Source organism: Passer domesticus, chromosome 1 (genome assembly GCF_036417665.1).
Source record: "Passer domesticus isolate bPasDom1 chromosome 1, bPasDom1.hap1, whole genome shotgun sequence".
In the NCBI taxonomy this organism is placed as follows: domain Eukaryota; kingdom Metazoa; phylum Chordata; class Aves; order Passeriformes; family Passeridae; genus Passer; species Passer domesticus.
In genome coordinates this window covers 157,615,111-157,642,062 of record NC_087474.1, presented here as the reverse complement: position 1 = coordinate 157,642,062, position 26,952 = coordinate 157,615,111, and the positions used below count along the sequence as shown (strand labels likewise).

At 38.3% G+C, this 26,952-nt stretch overlaps 1 protein-coding gene and 1 long non-coding RNA gene across 11 annotated transcripts in view; one reads left to right on the top strand and one right to left on the bottom strand.

Moving 5' to 3' along the window:
* The window catches only part of PTK2 (protein tyrosine kinase 2), a 187,792-nt gene that overhangs the window by 105,655 nt on the left and 55,185 nt on the right, over positions 1 to 26,952 (top strand). For all 9 annotated transcript variants that reach the window (XM_064398565.1, XM_064398550.1, XM_064398557.1 and 6 more), the window contains 7 exons: positions 8,594 to 8,673; positions 10,149 to 10,211; positions 14,741 to 14,795; positions 18,395 to 18,535; positions 19,251 to 19,328; positions 20,344 to 20,451; positions 21,396 to 21,513. In XM_064398565.1, coding sequence (XP_064254635.1) covers positions 8,594 to 8,673; positions 10,149 to 10,211; positions 14,741 to 14,795; positions 18,395 to 18,535; positions 19,251 to 19,328; positions 20,344 to 20,451; positions 21,396 to 21,513 — 643 coding nt within the window. The remainder of the gene's footprint in view (positions 1 to 8,593; positions 8,674 to 10,148; positions 10,212 to 14,740; positions 14,796 to 18,394; positions 18,536 to 19,250; positions 19,329 to 20,343; positions 20,452 to 21,395; positions 21,514 to 26,952) is intronic.
* Positions 6,868 to 10,531, bottom strand: LOC135285878 (uncharacterized). 2 transcript variants are annotated; one of them, XR_010350512.1, is made up of 3 exons: positions 10,389 to 10,531; positions 10,028 to 10,154; positions 6,868 to 7,853 (listed from the first exon to the last, which is right to left on the bottom strand). It is a non-coding gene; the product is annotated as an uncharacterized LOC135285878 (long non-coding RNA). The 2 variants fall into 2 exon arrangements; XR_010350513.1 differs by having other exon boundaries at positions 6,868 to 7,839.

The window sequence follows — 26,952 nt, the reverse complement described above, 5'->3', positions numbered from 1 at the left end:
ATTATTGTAATAACTTAATGATTAAAGTTTTATAAGGCTTAGGTGCATGAGATGTAATTTGAAATGCAGGCTGGGAATTAGACTCTTTAACCTAATTAAATAACAACATCTCTTACACTCTAATAAAAATAGGAGACCTAAAGCAAATGACTTTGACAGGAAAAGCTTTGAAGGAAATGAAGGGCATTGGGAGAAAAGTTGGCGTTGTTCCTGATGCTGGCAGCCTATTTAAAACAAAAAAACCCTCAACAAAACAAAAAAAACCCACCCAAAACCCAACAGATCTTTCATAAGAGTTAAAGGCTGAGACATAAACTGTGCCCTACAGGGAGGTGGCAATATAAGAACTGCAGCTGATTAAAAAGATACAAAAAATACATTTTTTGATAAAACTGTAAATGAATTTGAACCTCTCCTGTCTGCTCTTTACAGCTTGAAAAGACAATTAAAATTGAGATTTCCTTGACAGGGGTAGGTGTCTGAACTTGCTGAAATTCACTATATCCTATGAAGTACTTATTTTCTCCTGTAAAAGTTGATTTACACCCTCCAAACTATGCTGGCATTCTTGTTTCAGGCTCTGCTGCTTGTGTAGTTGTGGAGCTACTTGGGCTACAAATGTTGTGTGCCCAATGTCTGTTTTCCTTTAGTGCTCAATTGGGAGTGTAAAGCAGGGTGCTTTGGGAATGTGAAAGTTCCTCTTATTCCTTAACACCTCCTAACTGGTCAGCCAGGCTCAGGCAAAGGGAAAGGGTTGCTTTGATTTAAAATTTCCACCTGTCAGCCAGAGCAGTGAGAATCCTCCCTCTGTGGGCTTTTCTCAAATAATAATTCAGCCTGATAAATTTCAAATGCTAGAGCCAGGTTTCCATGGACTGATACGTGGAAATATCTCTTTAGTAGCCTGGAACAAAATGTTACTGCAATTAGCAGATTAAGCTGTGTGTAACAACAAAAAGAAACCCACAGAAAAGTTGATTTACCTTGATACTAGGACTCTCTTGATCTGGAAACTCAAAATTGTGTGTTGGAAAGGAGAGGTACAAAATGAGCTGGGAGCAAGGCTTGTTCAGCAGGCTGAGTTGTGTATGGCTCCCAGGAGTCCAGTCCCACTTTGTGGAAGGGCTGCGAGGCAGCAGCGTCTCTTGCAGTGACATCTGGAGCTCAGCCCGCTCGGACAGACGGCATCATTTTTAGCTGCTCTGCCCCTAACAATGCCTTGTCAGAAGTTGGTTTCCCTCCAGCCCATCTCTAATGCCCTTATTATTAACAGAGGAGCTTCCAAAATTAGTTAGAGATGTCAAAGATCACCCCGAGATAATATAGAGACTGTGACCTTGGGACACGAAGAGGAGGAGCAGCTGAGGGCAGATGGCAGATGAATGTTATCCTGATACTGGATCTGGGCTTTTAACTCCCCTAGATGAGGCCAAAGCCCTAATTTTCCCTAATATTGACTTATCTCCTATAGCAAATTTAATACTATCAGATGGGTAAATAGGGGTGGGAACACATATGTGTTTCCCTCCTGTGTGTATTTTAAAAACTACCATTATGATCATTAAGGTGTCTCCTAAAAATACTGATGACACTAAAAGCAGTCATTGGGCTTTTGTGCATATGGGGCTTCATTCAGAGCAGATGAGGCACAAATCTTTCAGGGTTAATGCTGCATCAGATTTCTGAGGCTGTAGTAGTGAGGGTTGATCTTCCAAGCTGATTTTGTAGTGATGAAAATTTGGTGTCCTACATGAACCTGGAAACAAGGAAGGAGGAGCAGTTTGGTCCTTACAGATACCATAATTTATACTGGGTGTCTGTTCCACATTAACCCAATCATGTGTCTGTCCTACAGTGATGCTGTGGTGTGTTCAACACTACAAGAACAATACAGCTGAAAGCAGAGAATATCTGAGATAATTCTTTTTGGTGGGATGCACAGAAGGATTGTGTCATGGATTGGGGTGGAATTGTGTGTTGTACCTGCTGCAGGTGCAGAGCAGAGCAGTGTTCTTCATTTTGAATGGGAAATTGTGAGGAAAACAAATGAGCTGTATGCTTGGATTTTTGTCTTGGTCACAAAAGTGGTTGCTGAAGATCAGCTTTTCCCATGGATATATTGAGATATTCTGGTCTTTCATTACAGAAGCTGGAATTGGTAAATTGCAGGAATAATTTCTGTGGATTTTGGTGGGATGGGTGTCATCAGAAGTGTTGTGTGTTGGTGTAAAACAAATGTAGATCCTGGTTTTGAATTCGGTGGTGGCTGAGGGTGAACTATAACATACAAAGCCTAACACCAAATTACCTTCCAGAGTTAGAAACTTGAATGTTGAAAAGCAGCTGCTAGAACACACCTGAGCTGTTAAAAAATAAATCCAGATAAATTACTGAGAAGAAACAAATTATTGCATATACAGGACAGTTAAGAGACAGGTTGTATTTTTTTAATATAAATTTGACTGATTAAGTGGAAGTACATAATTTCCCAATGTATAAAAGCACCAGCTAAAAATAAATGTGTAGAACAAATGGATAAGGAAAAAATGATGTAATATAAATCTTTATTTTCATGCTTCATTAAATGATTGTAATTACTGATTGTGTTCTATGTACTGAATGGAGTACAGAAGACATTTTCTTTGTTTGGTTGCTTATCTAAATATCTCATATGTTGGGATGATTCTTTTTGGGTATGGCCTTAACTCTTCAGTGGAAATTTAGTCACTGAAGGGTTGTTTAAATGCAGTGTTTAAATGCAGTGCAAATTTGGAAAAAAATAGAAATAAAAAAGGACTAAGTTGTGTAAGTAGGTCATAGAGATTGAAAGAAAAGCAAGAGAAATAGATGGCTTATTTTTAAACTGTCCTCCTAAAAAACTGGAGTTTATCCTGTGGGAAATTTCTTGGTAACATTAAGCTGGGAAAGCCAGTAGTGGCTAATTATTGGTATTTGCCCTTTATGAGACACCATTTGATAGTGCTGTTGCTAAAGAATTTCCACAGTATTTATGCTAGAAAATTCAATGTCAAGTTTGATAATTTTATGCAATAATTTATAAGGCTGTAAACAAGTTTAAACCTAAAATATCTTTTTAAGACACAGTATCTAATAGCTTTTTAAAAAAAATCCCTAAACTGGAAAGCATTTGCCAAGTTCAGAATTATTTTACTGTTGTTCTTAATAAATCTAAATTCAGCATGGTGTTTTTATGAACTCCTTGTCAGCCTGGGTGAACCTTCTTCTGAAATACTGCAGCTGCATAAAAAACTCGTGTGCAGGAAAATGAAGCAGATGGCTTTTGAAAGTAGCAGCTGGTATAGAAAATACAAGGCCAGTGATAGATTTCTCCTTAAATCATAGCATAGGGCTGTTCTCTAATTTCTCCATCTTCACAAACATGGGCTTTCCTCTGTTTTCAATTTTTATTTTAAATTGTTCCATCTGGAATTGGCTGTCCATTTCTGTAGCTGGGATACTGCCCATTATTTTCTAGTAAATTTTGAGAAGTTAGAAGTGACACCATCAATAATTTCCCCATTCAAGTAGAAGAACAAATGTTTTATAAGTCTTGACATCATAAATAAAACTGGGCTTGTGTTTATGTGCCCATCTTCCATGTGGGAAAACTGTTTTAGTTCATATTGTGTTCACCTCCTTTCTTTTGTTGTGATTTAGGAGGTTCTTTGAACTTTTAAAGCCCAAAATACTGGAGACAGAAGAGAGATTTCTGTTGTAGCTAAAAAAAGGAGTGATTAAAAAATTACAATATTGTTAAGAATAACAATTATTTAAAATAAAGTCAATTGTTGCTGAATATCAGGGCAGTAATAAATCTGGAAATATGGTATAGGATTGTGTTGGATTTCAAAATCCTTTTTTCTTTGAATATTACTGCCCTTCCTAAGCATTTATTCACTGGTGGTTGGTGATGTGTATTCTGTATATGAGGGCAATGACAATTTTGTTTCATTTTTAATTTTATCAGAACATGTGAAATACTTCTTTTTCCTACCTCTGGCAGGTGCCTTTATGTTTGGCATTCCTATTTTCCCCTGCATCCCTTTTTTGTACCACAATGTTTGTAGCTATTGTGGCCAAGAAGTCAACTCCAAATGTGAAGTTTAGGTCACACTTTAATTCTGATTTGCCACCCTGTGAATGAGCAAATTTCAGTAGAGTTGCTTCCTCTGACACTGGCACTGCAGTAGTACTTGCCTGGAAGCCTGAAGCACTTTTTATTTCCATTATTCCATTATTCCATGTTTAATGGAACTTAAGTAGACCAATCCTTTCCCCCCAAAGCATGCACCTGCTTGGCTGTAAATCTGACTTAAATTTGTTAGAACATACTAAAAATATCCAAGGGAAAAGGTTCTTGAAATCAGCACAGTAGTTTGCAGCAATAATTTACTTTTGTCTCCTATCCTCCTTTAAACTGTTCTCCAATATATTTTACTCAGGGAGTTGAGATAAGCACATTATGTGGGAATACAAAATGAGTAAGTCATTGGAAGCAAATATGTTACAAGCAACATACACCAAAGTGACTCACTTTAGATATCATATTTTGGGTTTGGATTGTTACCAAATAAAAAGTATATAGGATTTTAGCAGTGTTGACACTTGAATTATTAATCCTGGTGTCAGTCCAAGTGTTTGCCTTGTTGATCTTCCTGCATTTTTATTGCTGTAACATTGTGACCGTTAATTATTGGAGATAAATACAGATTTCATGAAATTTTATCATTGCCAGAGCATCTGGTCTGCAGTATGGGGTGTAAATGATGTAGTGGCACACAGGTTTAGCAGGAACACCTTAAAGGTTGTGTTGAGCTTGAGAAAGAGATCAAGAGTTGCTGCTCTGATTTCTTGTTTGGCCACTTGGGTTTTTGGGGTGGCTTTTTTGAAACCAGATTTGTGTGACAACTTTATATTAATTAGCTTTGTCTAGGTGAAATTAAGGTGTATTAAATAGCATCCTACCGAGTTTTTTACTGGTTTGGCCTTTGGAGAGATCCCATTCTGAACAATTAAATTGCAGAGGAGATTATGGCAGTGATGCTTGATCTGCTTGAAAAGGATGTGTGTTTATATATCTGTGTGTATATAGACAGATATATTCTTTAACTTCTCCAGGTATTGCACAGTTATTTAAATTTCCAAGCCAGAGGAGGTGCAGCCAAAGGTCTGCCAGGGAGTGTGACAAGCTCACAGATAACAGGATCTCCAAACCCCACAGGGAAGGCTTCATCCTCTCTCTTAACATACTTCTGAATTTGTAGTCAGCAGGAAAAAAAACTGATAGGTTTTGTTAGATTTTTAAGAGTTCAATTTTTGTGCCTTTGTATGTATATAGGCTTTGTGCTCTTGAAGATGGAGCCTTTGTTTGTCTAACCCAGAAAATATTCTCATTTCTCTCATTTAATTATATTAACAATAATAATAATAATAAAAGTTATAATTGAGCAAACACAAAAGGCTTCTTGGAAAACTATTCAATTGCCTTGTGACAGTGCATTTAATTACCATTAAATTATCTCTTATGTCTCTTCCACTTAATATTTGCTCAGACTTTTTCCTGAGGAGGTTGTGCTGAACCTCCTGTGAAATTCTTATCTAATCTCTGCACAGGCATTAGTTCATGCATTGATCTGATGCCATCTCAAAGAGAATAGTCAAGCAAAATTAAAGGTGATAAGAGAAGTTCTCATTGGTATTCTGGGAGTAGAAATTGAATCTGCTTTTTTTTTTTTCCTTGCTGAGATTGAAAGAAGAATGTGTGCAGGCAGGTTTATGAAAAAAGGGGAAAACAAGCACCTTTGTCTATCCACAGCAAGACACTGTTAAATGCAGACCACTGGATTCTCACCACAGGTTTCCTGAATCTTATAATATTTTTTTTAACTCATGAAATTTAAACACTAAAATAAGTAGGAGTACATAATGTAAAATACTTATTTTTCCCCTTCCATTTTGTTGGAATGGGGGATGGTCTTTTAGATTTCCTTAGTCAAAATCTGATGTCTGTGGTTGCAGAGTCAAACTGGGAACATGACTGGAATTTGTGAAAGCTCACAAGCTGCAGGGTAAGAGGAGATAAACCCCAAACTTTAAATATTTGGATAATGTTGCTTATTTATTTATGGAATAGGAGGCTAGCAGCATTTTAAAATCATGCTTGCATGAAAGTGGAGATGTTCTTAAGCAGTTTAGTTTAACAAATCAAGCACTGGGAAGATAAATGGATCCACATTTGATCATAATACAGTGGGGCTTAAATTACCATTGTCCTGTGAGTGGAGGTTTTGTGTGTCAGGACTGAAAAACCACTTTGCTACACCCAGTTCTTCTTGGTGTCTGAATACCTCAAATAACAGGAGGATAATGGCTTTGAAATTTCCTGGTGATGCAAAATTGTTCAAGTGGTTCAAAAAATTGAATCTGTAGATTCAGGGGGGAAAAACCAAAAGTTTAATGAAATAGAAGCGATCATTCTATGGGTATTTGATTTGGGTGGATGTAGGGCAGGTCAGCCAAGGGATTTTATGGACAGGTTCACTCAGTAGGTGAAGTAGTTTAGGCTGTACATGAAGGTAAATTCTTAGAAAAAGGACATGGGAATTTCTGGAATTTGGGTATCTATACACGACCTGACCCCATGTTCAACACTTTTTTTTGATTTTGAGGTATCCCCAGGTAGACCTGAGGGTGAAGAGGGCTGTGCTGTTGGTCACCACCCACGTGTGTTTGCAGAGGTCATTTTTGGCAGTTCGTGGAGCCTGAATCTCCCATTCCTGATTTACCTGCCCTGAGCTCCTGTCTGACACTTTTAGTGCAGGAGCAGTTCAAAGTCCTTTCTCATCAATAGAGATCCTGGTGTAATTTATTGCATTTGCTGTTTATAGGACCACAGAACCATTTAGGTTGTAAAATACTTGGAATATTAACCACTAGCCCAGCACTGCCACATCCACAGCTGAACCATGGGCAGTCCCCAAGGGCTTTGAATGGCTCCAGAGATGGTGATTCCACCACTTTCCTGCACAGTCGGTTTCCAATCCCTGACCACCCTTTCAGTGGAGAAATCATCCTAATATCCAATCTAAATCCAATTATTGAAAGTTGTGACCATAATGAAGAGGAATATTATGAATTCATATTGTGTATACTATTGCTATGGGAATACAGAATTATTATTTCCATATGTGTGTACAAATAGCACACTACATGATGCTGAAGGGCAATTACTCTCCTGTCTCATTAGTATTTGTAGGAATTTAATTGAGAAGAGTTAAAAGCTCATTATTTTGTCATATTGAGTGCCTGTATGAATTCAAATGCAAGAAGCTTTTTTCTCATGTGTCAGCTATTGTAATAATTTTCTCACTCTGGCACAGTTTATCGTATTTCTTCTTTCACGTCTTTCAATAACAAATTAAAACTTTTCATGCAATTCAGGTCCAGCATTTTTTTAGGGATTTATCTGTAGCTTGGAGCTGGAGCAGCTGCCACAGTGGTGCTGAGGGGATGCTGAGGTGGATGCTCACGTGTTCCAAGGAGAATGCAGAGTGGAGAACACCTCCAGCTGTTGGATGCACTGCTGTACTTCCTTACCTCCCAATTCCTGCATTTCATAGCAGTAGTAGTTTGAGCTAGTTGTTCTTACAACTTGTCACCACTCACCAAACCCACTTGGTGAAGTGTGTTGCTTTCATAGTGCATCATCTCCTCTTCGATCCACAAGTCAGTCACGTGGATTTCTGTGGGATTTCAGGACTTGCTGCAACTTCAGGATCTCCGTAGCAACTTGATGTTTTCATAAGAGGAAGACAGGACCTGTTAGGGAAAAGCTGTCGAGATTTGTTACTGGTGCAAGATTTGCAGAGTGAAGCTCTTGGGAGCTGGTTCTGTTCTCTCTTTCTGCCTGAATTTTTTGTTTTTAGTTGCTGTAAAAATTTCTTACTCCAATGTGCTGAAAGTCTTACCTAAAAAATAGGATTCTGCCCACATCCATCATGCTGGTAAATAGAACAAGATGAAGATTTGAAGTGTTTCCTACTGTAGATGGTCACCACCCAGTTTCACTCTTGGTTCTTCTTGCTAGTTCAGCATTATTTTATGCCAATGTGCAGTACAGTTTGTACATTCTTCTCTCTTTACTTCTATTTTTATTTTCACTCTAATTCCTGGGCATTTATCAGTTTTACTTGCATGATTAGATCTGCCTGGACAATTAAATCTTGTTGACCAGGATGTTCAAGAACACAATCTGCCTTCTCCCAGCTGGAATGCCGGTGTAACCCTCTGCTCAGTCCCTCTGAACTTTGATTATATTTAATAAAACATAGGCAATATTGACATATAGAAGAAATTTTTCAATCAAGTGCATTGTGGTCATAATGTGTTTCTTACCAAAGTGCAGCTCATTTGTAGAGAATATGAACACAAATTCCTTTTTCTCTTCCTGAACTGTGAATTGTCATTCCAGAAAATTAAGATATATTCATTTGAAAGTTGTTGGGGAGTATTTTAGTCTGTGTTGGCACTGAACTGATTTTTCTGTGATGCCTACCTGCTTCTTTTGCTGTAGGTGAAAAATGACTATATGTTAGAAATAGCAGATCAAGTGGACCAGGAAATTGCTTTGAAACTAGGTTGCCTTGAAATCCGGTAAGCTGATAATTTAATTTATTATTCAACATCTTTCTGACAGGATATATACATTAATTTTGAAACTGCTTAAAGTTCATCAATTTCTGACCAGTAGAGTTGAATAAAACATCATAAGACCTTTTTTTGCTATGAAACAGTTTGAAGAAAAACTGAATAGACTGTATTGTAACTAATTTCTAGTGATTTTTAAATTAACATTATTTTAAAATTTTAATTAATTACATCTTGATACTGCCTTTTGGGTGAATTCTCCATCTGAATAATTCAAAGGCCTGTAGAGTACATTGAAGTATGTTTAAAAAAAAAAAGCATCTGTGGTGTTATTTAGTAAATAGTCTTATGATTCTGCATATATAAATCCTGCAGCTAAATAATGTAATTATAGATAAATGCTGCTACCTTTCCTCTCTGTATTTACTCAATTTTAATGTGCTGTTTTGAAATTATTAAATCTTAAGGATCCTTTTGGGTGTTTTTGGTGTTCTTGTCAACTGTATAGACAGCTGGAAAATAAAGATAAATATATCAGATTAAGAGATCCTTGAGAGAGTTCCCAGCTTTGAAATGCGTGTGTTGGGTTTTGCTAATTTATTTAGAATTTCCAGCCTGAAACATTTGCTTTAGTTATGCTGATGTCTCACACGGGGAGATTAGGGAAGAAGTAAAATTGATAAGAAATTAATGACAAATGTAAACTTGTTAGGAGAGAATAAAAGTGTCCTTTGAACAGTACTTTTCAAATTAAAACAAAATTTAGGTTTATGACATTTCCCAGGTATCACAGGAGAACCTGATGCCTTTGTTGTAAGTTTTGCTGGTAGCCCCAGAGAAAACAAAAATTCTTTGTGTAACTGCAAACTCTTTATGCACTTACAAAAATCATTGTGCCTTATTTCAAAACATGTGATGAATATAATAATCTGTGATTATGTTGTCAGCCAGGTCCTGCCTTCCCTGCTTCTCAAGCTGTGGCTCTTCAGAGCATTTTGATGAGATATTTCTTGTAGATGAACTTCTGAAACTCTTAGAATGAGCATTTCTGGTCCATTTTTTTCTGTGACAACGATAATCTCAGCCCTCTCCTATCAAAGCTTTCCTATTTATTAATCTGTTAATGTGAGCATGGCTGGATTGAAGCAGTTTTCATCATTCTCTGCTTCCCCTGGTTCTCCCTGTTCATGCAGAGGGCTCTGAGGAGGAGGTGCAGTGTGAGGTGCAAAGGAGCTGCTGAAGGCAGCTTTAGGTCACTTTTGGTAGCAGCAGTGGTTTAAAGTGGATCTGAAAATGCAGTTAATTTGTAAAATAAAAATCTGATCTGTTGAGGTAGAATAATAATATACTTCATACTTACCTTTGAAGTCATTCTGCCAGTGTTTTCTGATGCTGAGTGGAAGTTTTGATGATGTTGGTATTGTAATTTTAGGCTGAATTATCCAATAATTGTTGCTTTCAAATATTTTTCCTGACTTCAGGAGATCCTACGGAGAGATGAGAGGCAATGCATTAGAAAAGAAGTCCAACTATGAAGTGTTAGAGTAAGTATTGTGTTCTAGCTTGAGGTTTGAACTGTCCCTTCTCTGCAGCAGGAACAAGAAATTCAGTTCACTGACAGAACATCTCTGTTGTAAGTTTTCTGTTCCATCAAGGTTAAGATGCTTCAATGTAAGAAAAGAATGATGAAATCCATTGAGATAAGGAAATAGGAAAAGTGCCTTGAACTGTGCTCCAGAGAAACAGGTTTGGAGTAGTTTAAACTTGATCAGGAGGCTCACTGTGGTTTTCAGCAATTTTGCTAATGTTTATGGGATTCACCAACTCTGGTTGTGAGGTGATTTTATTCCTCAGTGTTTTCCTGTGCCCAGTTGCATTCTTCAGCTGTGACTCATTTGTGGGAAAGTTTAAGTTACTTGAAAATGTTTGTGGTATTGTTTTTGTTTCTCTTTGCTCACTGTGGGCATTTTCTGAGATGTGACCTTGCAATTAACAAGGTTATTGTTTGTCTGAGTATCCCAAATTTTAAGAAGACCAAGGAGCATCCTTGTAATGAAATATTTTGTTTACTCATTCATGTTGTACAGGAGATGGCTTCAGTTCAAACAAGCCAACGTCCTTCAGCTTTTTAGCAAAAGCCTGAAAACTTGTTTTATTTGTATTTAACTAATGGATAAAGTTTCAGACATACATGCACCAATGATATGCTCATCTCTACTAATTACCCTTGTGAAAAGGTCCTGTACAGTTAAACACAAAATTTGGATAAAAGGTTGTTGCAGCAGTGAAGTCTCAATTTTTTAATCTTTAATGACAAATGGGTGCTAACTTTTAGAGATGTGAAATTAGAGCATTTGGAGGAGGAAGGTAAGATTTTATACAACAATGAATAAATTTACAAGGATTTTTTAGGGATTTATGATATTTGATGAATAGCCTGCTTATTTAGTATTTCTGTAGTGCTCCTTTATTCAAATTTTTAAAAACTCTGGTTTTGTTTGAATTAGGGATTTTTAAATTTTTTTTTTAAGGACTTCAGGTTTTTGTCTGTAGAAGCATTAGTAGAAATACCCTGGTTGAGGAAACATATCACAAAATGAGAAAAGACTAATAAAAATAAAGGGGATGAGCAGATAGACAAGACTAAAAGGGTGTATAAAAAAGATTTGAAAGTATGTGAGTTAATAGTTGGTGTAGTTTACATACATATGTTCAAGTAAGAACTTGAGTAAAGTGTTCTAAAGTCAGTTTTTTAGCAAGTCAGAAGCTACAAGCATTAGTAATTAGGTTAATGACTTTGGAAACAATGAGACAAAGGAAAGCAAGGTCATAGCAGGTCACACAAAGTATAAATTAATAATTGTAGCAGGTGAGAGTTCCAGGAGGATTCAGTGTGGTGCTGCTTCCAGTTTAACAGAGATTTCTTTCCTTCAGTCTGTGTTTTCCAAACAGTGACTGCTTTGGTAGGAGATAATAAATTGCTGCTGTGAGAGGCATAGTGAAGCAAAACCCTGATATGCAAAATGTAACAGCTTAATGCATGTAGAATTGGATATGGAGAATTGTGCATATTCAAAAGTTTTTATCTTTTTTGAGAAGCAAGATGTGATTTGTATGGGATTTAGCTGGGAGAGATGAAGGATAAAACCACCTTAAACTGACTATACTATAGATAATTACAAGCTGGAAAGGGTCTGCAAAAAGTGCCAGTGATCCCCAAAATGCATTAATTTGATCTTACCACCTTAATAGCCCATAAATGTTTAACTGCACAAGTAATATTTATTGCTCAAGTGAGGCTTTTTGGTGTTTTTGTGGGGGATTTCTGGATTTAGTACATCATGAGGCACTTAACCAGCTGAGAGCAATTTTTAAATGGCCCTTTTTTGCATTGGGTGTGATTGCTCCTTGCCTGCCTTTGTCAGATGTCTATTTGATGTATATTTGTCTTTGATCAGATTGTCTTATCCGAACAGATCTGGATGGGAAATGGTAGATGGGATCTAATTGTTAAGTAGCCTTTAATAGTTGGGCCTTCATGGAGTGAAAGAAGAATTTCTTCATAATAAATGGTGAAGCCTGTTAGTGAGAACAGGGATAATTACAAGTGCAGAAATGGGAGCTGTAGGAAGGAACAGGTGCAGTCACAATTTGGTAAAAGGCATGTTAAAGTCTATTATGTTAATCTAATGTTACTTTTTTTGTTGTAAGTTGAATTGAGGTGAAAAATACATGATACGTGCTGCCTAAAGCTGCTTATCATTGTAAGACAAGCAGTATCACTTATCTGTGGTTGGTGTTTTATTAATCCAATTGAAGTTTGTCCATTAAAAAAATTGAATTCAGATTTAAGCCCAGGAATAGGCTGGAGTAGATGAGGTTAAGTACAAAGCTGTAGTAGAACTGTGAGAAGCAGGCTCTCAGTGCTGGTTATCTCTTGTTGGCAATCAGAAACCAGATGGCTGAGTCCTTCATCCAGAGCCCTGAGTTGTATCTCCCTTGTTGGCCATCCCACCACCACACAGCACAGCTGGGAAGGAGTTTGTAGGGTTGTGTGTGCAAAACTGTTTATATATTCTAATTTCCAGTGCTTATTCTCTTATTTTTAGGTATCTATAAGTTGTTGCTGGCCAGGGCATTAAATCTGTGTGGTTCTTTTGTTAAATTCTCCTCCAGTAAATAAATTTGCTGTCTCAGCTAAACACAGGAAATGCTTTATTAACAAGTTTTGTTACTAGTTGTGCTCTGTTGTACTCTGCATAAGAATTTCTTCTCAGATTTTGCACCCAGATCTGTACAAAAGGCTGCTCTACAGCTTGTCCTAGTAATGAATCAAATGAGGCTGTGGCAGCCGTGTGCTGCAGGACTGTTAAAATGAGGGATACCAGGGTGATGGAGGTGCTTCATTTCAGAAGCACCAACGCTCTCTGAAATGCTTAATGTTAAACTAATATATCCCTGTCAAAATGTCTTTGCATATTATTTAGATGGTAATAGTGTGTTAGATTCGTTTAACTGTGTGGGATGATAAACCAAGTATCATTTGCATTTGAGAAGAAATGCATGGAAGGAATTAACATTTATGAAGTTTTATAATCCTGCAGCTTACTGTCATTGCACAGATGCCAGTGCTGCATGTGAACATTCTGCTCCTCCTGGCTGAGGATGTTTTTAGTATGAAATTGTATGCTACTCATCTTTAGAGAGCTTTAAAAATACCCTGGTTTATTCTTCTGAGTGAGCTTTTTATATTGACTTTAGTGTTGGTTTTGTTCTTGTGCCATTAGGTAGCAGTAAATAAATCCTGAATATCTCTGCCTGCTAACGGCTTCTCCTTGCTTTGCCAAGTGTAAGAATTCCAGATGTATTTCTGTGGATGTTCAAAGCATGCACTCATGGAAAGCTTGCTTTCCTGCTTGTTCCAGAAGCAGATAAGAATGTTTGAAAGAGATGGTAATGTCCTAAATTTAAAGGAAAAAAGTCAGTAACATCTTTGAGCTATAAATCCTTTTCCTTTTTATATTTTTCTCTTATTTTTCCTTTTTTATGTGTGACTTTTTTTCACTTGGTTGTACAGTGCTGTCTTCTGCACTGTCATTGGCAACTTCTCAAGCACCTTTTTTTGAAGCTGATGTTCAGTAGTAGTGACACAAACACATGTCAGACATAAGCTTGTGCAGCACATCAGAGCACAGAATTAACTGGCTCTGGTTTTCAAACCAGGGCTACAATTTATTGGTGTGAACGTGGGCTTGCTAAATTCAGTTTGCAAAATCTGACCTCACAGTCGCCTGATTTACAGCAGCAAAAAGTGGGACTACTTGCAAGAAAAAGTTGGTAATTTTAATTTGCTCAGTATGAGTATGAAATAATAGTAAAAATGTAAACAACCCCTTGATTACAGTGCTTCAAAGGGTAAAACAGGAGTGGAATTGCACTCAGCATACTTAGTGAAGTGATACCATGAGTATTCCTTTATGGATTCCTGGATTCCTTAGCCCAAGCTGGGGCTCTGAGCAGCCTGGTCTAGTGGAATGTGTCCCTGCCCATGGCAACTGCATGGTCATTAAGGTCCCTTCAAACCAAACCATTCTAGAATTCTTTCTATATTTTCTACTCCATTCTAATAGAGGTTTATGAGGGTATTCCACTTTCATGTTGTCCCCTTCTCACCTGACAACATGCTCTAAGAATATTTTTTCTATATTCTTAGAATTATTAAAACATGTTCAAATAACAGTTTTTATTCTCAAAATTCCTCAGAGCCCATGCCACCATTTCAAATAACAGACTTTCCACACAGGTACCTGGTTAAATGCAATATCCTTTGAGGTTTAAACTAGAAGATGCTGCTGTGCCACATTTGATGTTGGAGTGGCTCTAGTTAGAATTTTAATGGTAGTCTGTTTGTTACTCTGAGATTTTCAAGTATCTTGTTAGGAAAATGGTTTAATAATTGTATATGCTAGTTAAAAACAAAGCAGAAAATAGACCCAAAGCACCACCTTGAAAAGAGAAATATGTTACTGCACAATGGTTTTGGTATTAATGCTGTGTGTATTTTTTCTTTCAGGAAAGATGTTGGTTTGAGACGGTTTTTCCCGAAGAGTTTGCTAGATTCAGTGAAGGTAATTACAGTCCCAGTCAATCCTATACTGCTGTTAAGTGTCAGAAATCTGAAAATTGCATTGTAGTTTTCACTGTACAGTCCTACGGGAATTGCTGTGCAGTTTTGCTTTGTGAAAAAACATCCAAGCTGTCCATTGGATTGGTGGGACCTGAATCCCAGTGATTCAGCTGGCAGGACAAGGATAACGTGATTCACACAGCCTTGCTGAGCTGCTGTGAGAGGAGCACAGCTCTGCCTCTCAAACCTTGGGGGTAAAAGTGCAAAACAAGACCTTGGTGCCTCTTGTATCAAATAACTTTATTTTTTCCTTCTCTAAAAGAAAAATGAGAATTCTGGAAAAAGAGGAAGGGAACATGTTAGAAAGAAGAATATTTTACGGGGAATTTGATAAACTTGATGCCTTTCTTGCTCAAGACTGTATCCAACTTATTCAAGGAAGATTTCCAGTAATTTCTGCTTAGGTTAATCCTAGCTAAGACTATAAACGTTCCTTGAATCTCGCTCTCATTGAAGTCCATATGTTCTCAGAGTAAAAAATGCAAATGTTTCTCAACGTGAGTTGAAAAGGGGGATTAAGTATGGTCACCAAGTATTTTACATTTATAGCCACCTCAGTATGAATGTCCTGGTAAAGTGTCTCTTACAATTCATACATGAAAGTATAAATCATAAATTGCTCTTTTGGAGCTGGTTTTGGTGAGCACTGGAGCTTTATAGAAATAATAGAATTCAACTTGAGATTTGGAAAGAACCTGCATTGTAATTTAAATGGGTAAACACAAAAGGTCTGTCATGACAAGGTTTTGTTTCAAAAGACTTTTGAAAATCAGAAGCTAATGAAGTCAAGTGGATTTAAGTAATCCCCTCTGCATTTTAATTTAAGCAATTATCTGAAACTGTATTTTCTGCTAACGGGAAAAATTGTGGTGAAAGGCTCCAGACGTAAAAGTATGAATAACTGTCTCAAAAATAATATTATGGAGCCAGAAAACTGACTGACCAAGAAAACTGCACTTTGGAAATCCTGAAGTGGGGAGAATAGCAGAAAGAAGTAGCAGGAGTTGCCAGAAGGTGAAGCTGAGTGGGAACCTTGTAAAGACATAAAAAAAAATGTTGGACATCTGAAGAAGAAAAACAAAAGGAAGGAGAAGTGTGTCTGCTTTTCAATGAAAATAAATCCCTATTCAAAGTAGTACAGGATTGGTCCAAATCCTTAAATTGCTCTTCCACTTTGTGAAAACCAGGGAGTTTGAAATGGCAGGCAAAGGAGGGTTCCCAGTAACTGAAATATAAAATCAATTATTTCTCTCAGTTCTCTCTGCTTTGAACAAACACAGAGGGGGAACAAAACAATGGTTCTTAGAAATGCTTCTAAGAGCAAGTGTTCAGTGCGTTTCATTTGAGGTTGCTGTTTGCAGATATTTCTGATAGATGCTTCTGTTAGGGAAGAGGTGTGGTTTTGGGGGCTGTTCAGCCTGGAGAAGATAAAAAACCTGAGGAAACCTGAGAGCTTCTTCCAGTGCCTAAAGGGGCTGGAAGCGAGCTGGAAGGGGCTTTGGACAAGGGATGGAGCGACAGGGCACAGGGAATGCTTCACACTGACAGGGAGTGGGGCTGGATGGGATATTGGGAAGAAATTCTTTCCTGTAGGGGTGGTGAGGCCCTGGCACAGGTTTCCTAGAGGAGCTGTGGTTGCTTCATTCCTGGAATTGTCCAAGGCCAGGTTGGACAGGGCTTGGAGCACCCTGGGACAGTGGAAGGTGTCCCTGCCCATTGCAGGGGGTGGACCAAGATGGGCTTTAAAATCCCTTCCAACCCAAACCAGCCTGTGACTCTAATGGACTTTCTATCTTTACACCATGCTCCTGATCTTAAAATTTGAAGTGACCAATTGTTATTGGTGGATTGAAAAGAGCCAGATAACATATGCCAGTATTCCTGGCAGGAAATGTGATGCTGGAATTGGTCAGGAAAACAACCCATGGGCAGAATAAAGTATCTTTCATCAACTGAGTGGCTTAAATACTTGGGATACCTTGAGCTGGCAAATGCTTTTTTATTTTGTTGTGTCTTGCTCCTGGTATTTGCCAGTGATAAGCTAAGGCTGAGGTTTGCACTTGCCTTGAGCTGGTTTTCTCTGTAAAAATAAAGATAACAGGGAGCTCCAGTGTAGAGTGGCTGAGTCCTTGCAAAGCCTGAGGCAGCTCTGGGTGCTCCAGGGAGGTTTCCTGACTGCCAAAGGCTCTGCAGCCTCCTTAATGATCCACCTGAGAGTTGGTTCTGCTAAACTGACAAAAGAATTTGAAATTACACCAAAGTTACAGGTTTCTTTGTTAATTCGACAGTATAGTATGTGCTGAAAGGGCTTTTTTTCCAACCTGTGTATGCATCATTGCAAAACTGATCATTTTGTGAATATGCAGCAGCCTTGGATTACTGCTACTGGAGTAACTCCTAAACGCTCGACTGAAACATTCCTGGCTATTTTGACTTCTGAAAGTTCTGTAAAGGCTTTCTAAAAATGAGTGTCTAATCTGCCTGGAAGTGCTAACGACCAAAGGAAGTTGGTATTTGTGTAGTGCCTGGGGCTGTTAACAGGCACTGTGGGAGAATAAAGAGTTTTACTGCTATTAAAATGGGACATTCAGATATGTTTGCATGGAGGAACAGTGGTAATTCCTGTCTTGACCTTGACATATTGCAAAGATAAGCACGGTTTTGCTTTCTGTCATTGTTGGTAGTTGGACGGTGTATTAGAAATGGGGTTTTAAGGCCATTCAGTCACTTCAGACAGATGTTTTTATTCACAATTCTTGATGGCTTGTTCAGATTGGGGGCATCTTAGAGATACTGCTTCTGTGGCCCTGTTTTTATTTTCATATGAGTGGCTGCCTTTAAGGGATTAGACATTATGTACCAGCAAGTAATTAATTTTTTTCAAGTGTTAGTTTGACTGTCCTTTGTGCTGCTCTAAGTGATACCCTGATAACAGGTAATAAACTGCTAGACAACATAGTCAATATAGTTTAATTTAAATGTTTGGTTTACTTTTTGCATTCAGTCTACTATTTAAATTTCACCTTTTTATATCGAAATATTATTTTGCTTATTATCAGACTGAAAAAATCCACTGTATTGTGGATAGTTTAAGTTATTGTGTGCAGAGATTAAGGTACAGCTACAGCTGCCTTGTTATTGCCAGGTAAGAGAGAATGGTGGTTTAGGTTTAGAAGCTCATATGAAGGTATAAATTATTCTGTGGGTTTTTTTGTATTGGGACACAGTTCAGAAGTTGAGAGAAATTAGGAACTCAGAGCAAATATTCCTGGAAGGCTTAACATGTGGTCTTCTATTATAACTTACTCAGAATATTATTAGTAAGATATCCTCTCTGTAATATAGCAGAAATAATGTTGATCCTAAGCAGAAGTTAAAAGGCAGAACTGCTGCTTATTTTGAAGCTTTTTTTTTTGCTTGAGAATTGTCTGCATTTCGTTGATAAAGACACTGTTAGTACTACTAAGTGACCAAAAATCTTAAAATATCCCTCAGCTATTAGATTTTAAATAATTATTCTCCAAATGTTTTAATACACAGGCCAAAACACTACGGAAATTAATCCAACAAACATTTCGACAATTTGCCAACCTCAATAGAGAAGAAAGTATTTTGAAGTTCTTTGAGATCCTCTCTCCAGTGTACAGATTTGACAAGGAATGCTTCAAGTGTGCTCTTGGTGTAAGTAGAGGAATGTGACAGTCATTGGAATCCATTCTGGAGTTTTAAGTCGAGTTGCTTTTGCTTGGTTCTGCAATAATTTTTTGCTTACGTCCTTTTTTTCATGTAGAGACAATTGGATTTCATTAGCAACAAATGGTATTTATTGATTTTATTTAGAAATTTATCCATTGGCTGTTTAAAAAAATCCTCATTTATTACTTGGGTAAGAATTGTATGTAAAATAAAATATTTTATAGGTGCTTTGTTTGTGAAAGTCAAGCACTTATTCTGCTGTTTCCACAAGGAAATGAAACTTCTCAACTTCTGTTAGTAGATTTTCACCTAATACCTGTTAATCTCTACCTATTTCAAGCAAATTTTGAAGAAAGGCCCCAAGTTTGGAAGGTTTGTGAAAATGGAGACTCCAACATAAATTAGAACTTGAATATCAGTGTTCATGAGAAGAGGAAATACAGGAAATCCATAGTTCTCATGTAGACCTAAGATAAAATACATGGAAATGCAGTTTGAGTAGCAGAGATCCCCAGGAAACCAGTCATGAGGGGTTTTGCCACTTTCAGAATTACTTGATTTTAATATAATTTTGTTTGAAGAGTTGAAAAGCTTTTAGATATTATTTACTAGAACCTGTAATTACCACATTGGATTATAGTATTCCATAAATACAATTCCATATACTGAAATTCTTCCCTTTTTTCCTTTGACTCCCAAGTCAAGCTGGATTATTTCAGTGGAACTTGCAATTGGCCCAGAAGAAGGAATCAGTTACCTGACAGACAAGGGTGCAAATGTAAGTCTGCTTCTGTTTTGTGGGTTTTTTCCTCAGTCACTGTGTTAAAAACCATGATCTGTTGTGAACTGGGTGTCACAGAAAGGGGAGTGACCAGTCTGATCTCTGGGTTAAACACAGCAGAGCTGAGAGTCTCAGCATGTACAGCTCCTAGTCAGATACTAATTTGTGAATTAGGATTTTGTGAATTAGGATCAGAAGAAAAGGCACTGGTGTCAGGTACAAAGACTGTGTCAGCTTTAACACTGAATTTGTTGGCTTTTCTACTCAGTGAAGTGCTCACTTGCAGAATTTGAAGCATTGGTGGGGACTTTTTATCAATGAAACGTGAATTATTCTGAGTTGTTCTCTTTCTTAGGAATGTGTAAATGCAGAGCTTTTTTAACCAGTTGGTGAGCACATCTGTGCAGGCAGTGCTTATTTACTTCCTTCATATCCTTCGCAGCCTTTTCCTTACTTGATTCCAGCTGTATTTCAGGATTTCCTGTGCACCCCCATGGTGCAAGGGAGCTCTGTCCTTGACAGATCCTTCACCAAAATGTTTGGGAACTTTACAGTCACAACTTAAGCTGAGCCCATGTTTAGCTTTCTATTGAAATGAATTCAAAGCAGTGAAAAGATGGGCAAATCAGGAACCCAGAGCTAAGAACAAACCTTTCCCAGCAGCCTGGAGGGATGCTGGGACTGTGTCAGCGTGGGTTCCATGTGGTTTTAACCTGTTGAGTTTTCTCTGTTGACACCCAGGGGTTGTTCCCACTTCAGCGTGTGCCTGGCGCTGCTCAACAGTGACCTCTGTGGGCACGGTGGAGCTGGGCTCCTCTTCCAGCCCCTGGCTCTGTGTGTGCTGGGAGTGAGTGGCAATGAAACTCCAGAAAGAAACAGAGAACAGATTTCTGCACGTGTAGTTTGGGGATCAAACTCTTTCTATGATTTTGCAACAGCAGGGATCAAGGCAGGCTATTTTGCTGTAGTTTTGATTTTTTTCCTCTTTTTTTTTTGTGTTGTCTCTCTGCAGCCAACCCATCTAGCAGATTTCAATCAAGTGCAAACCATTCAGTATTCAAACAGTGAAGATAAGGACAGAAAAGGGATGTTGCAACTCAAGATAGCAGGTGCCCCTGAGGTATGTTTTTGATATTGTATATGGTGATAAACTTGCTACTTTCTTTTTCCTTGCAAGGAGTGGGGTGTAGCATACTCCTAATGTGGATATTCTCTATATTGGACTTTTGTTCTGGGTTTGGTTTTAAAATAAATTTAAAGTTCATTCATGTTTTACATTTTGAATCTGGTGCTTGTAGATTTTTATATTCATAGAAGCAGCTTATTATGAAAACAGTTGCTCTTAAATGCAATTTAATAACAGCCTGTAGATGTGTACTGTATCCTAGAGAGGAAAGAGCAATTCTACTTTTATGTAAGGAGGAAATATGAAAGAAGGAAAATTTGTTCCCTTGTATTACATGGAAGCAGTGCTGAAAGTGAAATCAAATCTTTTCCTTGGTCCAGTGCACCAGAAAACAGTGGAAGAGCAGGATTGAGGGAGGGTGGCAGATCTGTGGAGAGAATAATGAATGTTGGTGATATTGAAAGGAATAGCTTGCCTGTATGTCTCTTATTTCTTCTCCCACTGTACATATTTTATTTTTTAAAAATCTTTCTTGAAATTGGGAAGGGCTGTTTTTTGGCAAAGAATAAATTGCTGCAGGGGGTGGGGAAAAAATACCACCTGTGAGAGCTTTAAGAAATAAGCAACTTCTTCAGAATTGTCTTAATTATAACCCTGAAAGTCATAGCAGTTGTATTCAACAGTGGTTTTACACTTCATAAGCCCAAATTAACACTACATTAGGTGGAGGGTTTTACCAGCTGTGCTTTCTGAACCTCCTATTTGAAATTTGCTGCACAGAAGTTAAAGCAGGAATCTCCCTGCTCACCCACAATCTTCTGTTTACGCTTTGCAGGCGTGTGTAAAGTTCTGATGCAATGACACAGCTGTTCCACTCAGTGTTTGCAACTGCAATAATTCCTCTTTGTTGGTGCCTTGTTTTTTTTTCCCTTCTGTAGCCTCTGACAGTGACAGCACCATCCTTAACCATTGCAGAGAACATGGCAGACCTGATCGACGGCTACTGCCGCCTGGTCAACGGGGCCACGCAGTCCTTCATCATCAGGCCTCAGAAAGGTAAGGACACCTCCATCCTCACAGGTTAATTCTGCATTTTAATACGAGGTAGCAGAAAAATCCTCACTTGGAGGCTCTTTTCTTTCAGGGAGGAGCCATGAGAAACGCTGATAGTAAATTGTCACTGCATCAGAAATTGCTTAGTGGCTGAGGATTTAGGCTGATGTCAGCATCACTGCTTTACACTAATTCCAAACTTAACTGGCAGAAGTGAATTGTAATTATTAAAGGCACTCCTAACAAGGCTGTGTTATCTTATAGCATGATTCCCAGTATACAAGGGGAAATTCAGTGAGGTTGGTTAGGGTGCATTTGGATTAGTGGTAATTTTCTAGTTTCTTCCTTTTTCCTAGATACTCAAATATCTCCATTTAAAAAAAAAAAAAAACTCAAGAGGTCTCGTGGGTTTCTCTCATAAAATAGAACTAAAGCAGAGATACATTTTGTAGTGGCTATCAGTTGTTTTTGTAGCATCTCTCAAGAAGTGAGATGAGGTTGCAGGTACCCCTTGTTTTAGAGAGAATTTGATTACATTTCATTATAATTTTTTCCAGTTTCAGACAGCTTTAATTATTGAAAAACATGCAAGCAAAGCTGCTTAAGAATGACATTTTTTTTCTTTCATGTTGTTCTCATCTCTACCCATGGGAATTCATCCAACTTTCCTGCTTTCTAAAACAACAAATTATTTCCTTCTTCCATATTTGTAATACAGGAAAGTACACAAACTATCCCAGCATCTCTCCAATATGAAACTGAGTCTCTTTTAGCCATGTTCTTGCTTTTTTTCTGCCACAGGTTTTCCCTGGGGTGATGTTGTTAAAATAATTCAGGTTTTTCCAGGTCCATCTTTAACATCCTCCCTGTGCCTGGCTCAAAAAATCCCCAAACTTAAACTTGAGCATTCACTAATAAAGAAATGTGATTTTAGGGTCTTATATGTTTTGACAGCACATGGTAATTGTTCAAATTATTCTTAAATTTGCATGGTTTTTGTTATTTCTGACTTAGTGTATGTGAATGACCTTTAGCTCCAACATAAGCAGCTTTCTTAGAGCCTGTGTGAATTGTGCAGCCTTATCTCCACGCAAATGAAAATCTTCCCATAACACATACTTAGCTCTCCAAGCCAACCTGATACACAACTTGGTGATGATGAACCATTGCCCCCAAAATCAGATACTAAGAGGATAAGCTACATCAGAGATAGTAATAGTTTATTGTCCTAAAAATAAAATAGGCATCACAATCCAAGATTTTCTTGTCTCTGGACTAGTATATGCCCATGAGTGGAGGTCTTTTGTGCCTCTTCTTTTCTGAGAAATCATGGTTTGGGGTCTGCTACAATCCTTGTAATTCACTCCCAAAACTTTCCTTCTAATGCCAGTGGATTGGCTGTTTTCCAGCCTGAACTGTTGTGGCCACAGTTAATCTTTTAAAACTTTTCATGTCTATTCATGGCCTCTTCCCTGAGTTAATGGATGATTCTGGGTCTGTCTCTGCTTTTCCCTTAGGGGCACACATAGACTTTGTCCAGATCTTGTCACTTCCACACTGGTGGTGGTGCCCATCAAAACTGATCTCTTCTATTTGCAATTTTTCTTTCTAATTCCTGTCCTGTTCCTAGCTGACTTTCTTAGCAGCAGCTGCTACATCTTCTAGGCTGACTGAGCTCTCTGAGGGGCAATATCTCTGATTTTCCTGTGCCCTACACTGAGGTTTCTGGTAGGTGTGAATGCAGGATAAATCAATGCTTCTGATGCAGGGTGTTTATTTGTGTGCTGTTCTTATAATACAGAATTTTAACATGGAGCAAATGAGCAGTGATTGAACAGGAACATCAGGTAGCACTTTCTTTATGCATACATGAAGAAAACCCCTAGAGAAAAAATAAATTCTGGGTTTCTTTTGTCTGAGGTTTCTTTTTTTGAAGTTCATAGCAATACCAAACATATTCATTAAACATTTCTTAGGAGAGCTGTCCCCATCATGATCTGCATTCCCAGATCCCTCCACAGTGAGCTTTGATTGTGTAAGACATACCAGAAACAAATCATGGAGCAACTCTTGATCCCACAGATATGTTTTATCCCCTCTTTGTTGTAAATTTACATTTATGGCAAGTGTCCTCATAAATTGTCCTTCTTGATGATTACTAACAAAGCCTGGTTTTCTGATATCTGTCATGCTATCCATTAATGATCCAATTCTTCTTAATTTTGGGAGAGCACTTGGTAATGTTTAAGACCTGGATGCCAAGTATTTGGCATTTTTCCATTCTGTTTGTTTTATTTTTCATAAATATTTTGATATTCAGGTCCCTTTAGACCCATGTGGAAATGTTACAATTAATATTTGTATTTCCATTACGACACTTTACCTCTTACAGGCCAAGAGCACAAATGAAAAAGTTCATTAACAGTTGAACTGATTATCAGCTTTTAGGTTGTGGGGTATTTATCACTCTCTACAACCACTTGAAAGGAAGCTGTGGCCAGATGAGGGTGGGTCTCCTCTCACAGGTAACAAGTTACAGGACACGAGCAAATAGTCCTAAGTTGCTCCAGAGAAGGTTTAAATTGGATGTTGGGAAAATTTCTTCCCCAGAAGGGTGGTTAGGCATTGGAACAAGCTGCCCAGTGAAGTGTTCAAAAAATACCAAATCTAAATATTTGGTGGAGTTCTCCACTTAAGTGCTTTTTCACCTAGATTTACCCTGGGCATGATTTTCATTTGAATGGATTGGTAACATGTGTTCCCATTTTTAGGATACTGTTACCTCTGTAGTTTGGCCCCTCACTGCTTTTGGTTTCACAATAATTTCAGTCAGGTGAGGACAATTTACATTCCCCCAGGCTGGGAGCACTGGAGCTGCCTGGGTTCTGCTGGGTCCAGCATGGAGCTCTGCTCAGAGTGGAACCACCTGGACAATCCAGTGGAAAGCCCAGTACAGCCATGTACATCCCATTTCTTTAAAAGATACAGAATTGGGCAAAAATGTTGTGGGTTTCAACTTGAGAAAAACAACATATGCCTTAACTGGGATGCTGTTAGTAAGAAATTTTGACTTCAGACCTGCAGGGGTACTAATGAATATTTGGTATTTTATTTGGGAAATAAACTGTAAAAGGATGAGCACCAGCTTGGGCACCCGTGCCTGAAGTGAGCAGTTTGTATCCAGAGCATGTAGGCGTCTGCAGGATCAGGAGTTCCATGCTGATTATTTTTTTCTTTAATTATATCCAGTGATGGAGGAATGGAGGAGGCACAAAATCATGGAAGAATTCCTTTAAAAATCATCTGTTCCAACCCCCTAGTACTACAACCCCTGTGCACCTCTGTTACTTCTTAATAGTGTATGAGGTTTTTTTGATGCCTGGATACCTTTGTGTGGTTTTTTTTAAAATATCCACTTGCTTTTCCAGCTTCCCATGCCCATTTCTAGCCCTGCACTTGTCACATCTCTCCAGCACACAAGTGGGGTGTGTTGTTCCTGTAGCCACTCCCTGCAGGCACCAGGCTGTGGCTTCCCTGCAGTTCTGGGTGCTCCTTCCTTCTTCCCAGGGCTGAGCCTGCCTTGTCCACATCTCCCAGCTCCAGAGGGTCCAGATCTCTTGGTCTGATGCAAATGAGCACAAAGCCAGTTATGTCCTGTGGAATTCAGTAGGAGACAGTGAAAAGGGGGATGCTCAGATGGAACAGTTTTGGGTATGGTGGACCCATGTGTGGTGCTTGATTTCCCAGTGGATCTGGAAGCAAATGCTCATTTCACTTGGGTCAGAGTCTCTGCTTTTCTCTGTCTAGCCTCATCTTTTCCTCACAGTTTTCCAGACTACTTCAATTCTCACCTTTCCTTCACTTCTTTTCTTGTTTTTCAAACTCACTGACTACATCATACTACTACACACTGTGTAAGACCACTCCTATTCACATTCTCCTTATCTCACAAAGGGCTGAGAAAGGATTTGCTGTTACAATGGAATCAAGATTTTGTTTTGTTATGATTTATTACATTTTATTATGACCCTTGCTTTGCACTTTGCGCTGATAGGAAACTGTTCAGAAAGTGGAATGGAGCCTTGTGGGAGCAGAATGAGATTCTCTTCTTTAAGGAAATTTAATACCACAGTGGAAAGTCAGATTCTCTCTTTATCTCCTTTAGATCCTCTTTGATAGGTGGTATTTGACTTCAGCACTAGCAATTGCCACCTGTGGTATTTCTTACTTTCTCAGGAGGTTGGAGGAGGGAAAAAGTCAGATCTGATCTGAGCTCCATACCTTGAACATATGAAGCATTGTGGCCCTGCAAGTGTTATGAAATCATTCCTATCAAGTCTAATGAAATCATTCACTGATCTTTCTGAAGTCCCCAAATATGTTAGTCTACCAAAAAGAAGCCTTAGGGGAAATTAAAATTCCATCTTTAGAATGCAGTTTGAATAGGATGCAGTTAACATGCAATGGAGCTACATATTAAAGAGCAAGGAGAATTATTTTGACTAGCTGCTTATTAATTGTGCATCCATTACCTTGATTTAAAAATACTGAATAATAAGGTTAACTGTGCAATTTAATGAAGTTCTTTTAAAGCAGAGAAAGACTCGTGTTCCACCAGTAACATGTGTGATTAATCAGCACCATCTAAGCCTTAAATCCATTGCCAAGTGTAAGAGCAGCATTGGAACAGCCAGCAGCAGCAGCATAAATTGGTGTAAACCAGAACCCAGCATGATTTCACAACTAATGCTAACAGCTGTCATGTAAAAATTAAGGTTCTTCTGAGTGTCCTTTACAGCCCTGGGGAGGCCTGCACAGTGTGGGCAGAGCTCTTCTGCCTTTTCCCTCAAGCTTGGTGTCTTTTGCCCAGTTTCAGTCAGGTTGAACCTCTTGTGCCCATTACATTCTCTTTTTTGGGTACCTGTCCCCCACTCTTTACTGCCAGGCTGCACCTCCACACCTTTGGTCTCATATTTGTTACTCCACACTATCTCTGAGGATCTGTGCCTTTTGTTTCCTTCCCAAAAGGTATCACTTACCCCAACATATCACAGTACCTTTATCTCCCACCTGCTTATATAATCTTACTGTCCTCCCTCTGCCCTCCAGTTCCAGATGCTTGTTCTTGTCACCTTGCTGAGCTGCTCCAGGGCTTTGAAATTGCAGTTTCTGGTTTCCCTTCTTTCCTGCAACTTCTTTTTCAACACCCTCTATCAGACAGATCAAAACAGACTGATGTTGCTGAGCCAAATGATGCTTTTGTAGACCTGTAGACAGCACAAAAAAATGAACCAAAATAGTGTATTTTGCCATGTTGAGTGTGGATTTGGGGTACCAGGCATTTCATCAGTCCCTTAATACACAAAGCTGAGACTTTTTTTGTTTACACCAATAATTCCTGGAAATTAGAACATGGGAGAAAAACAAATGAGAGTTTACATT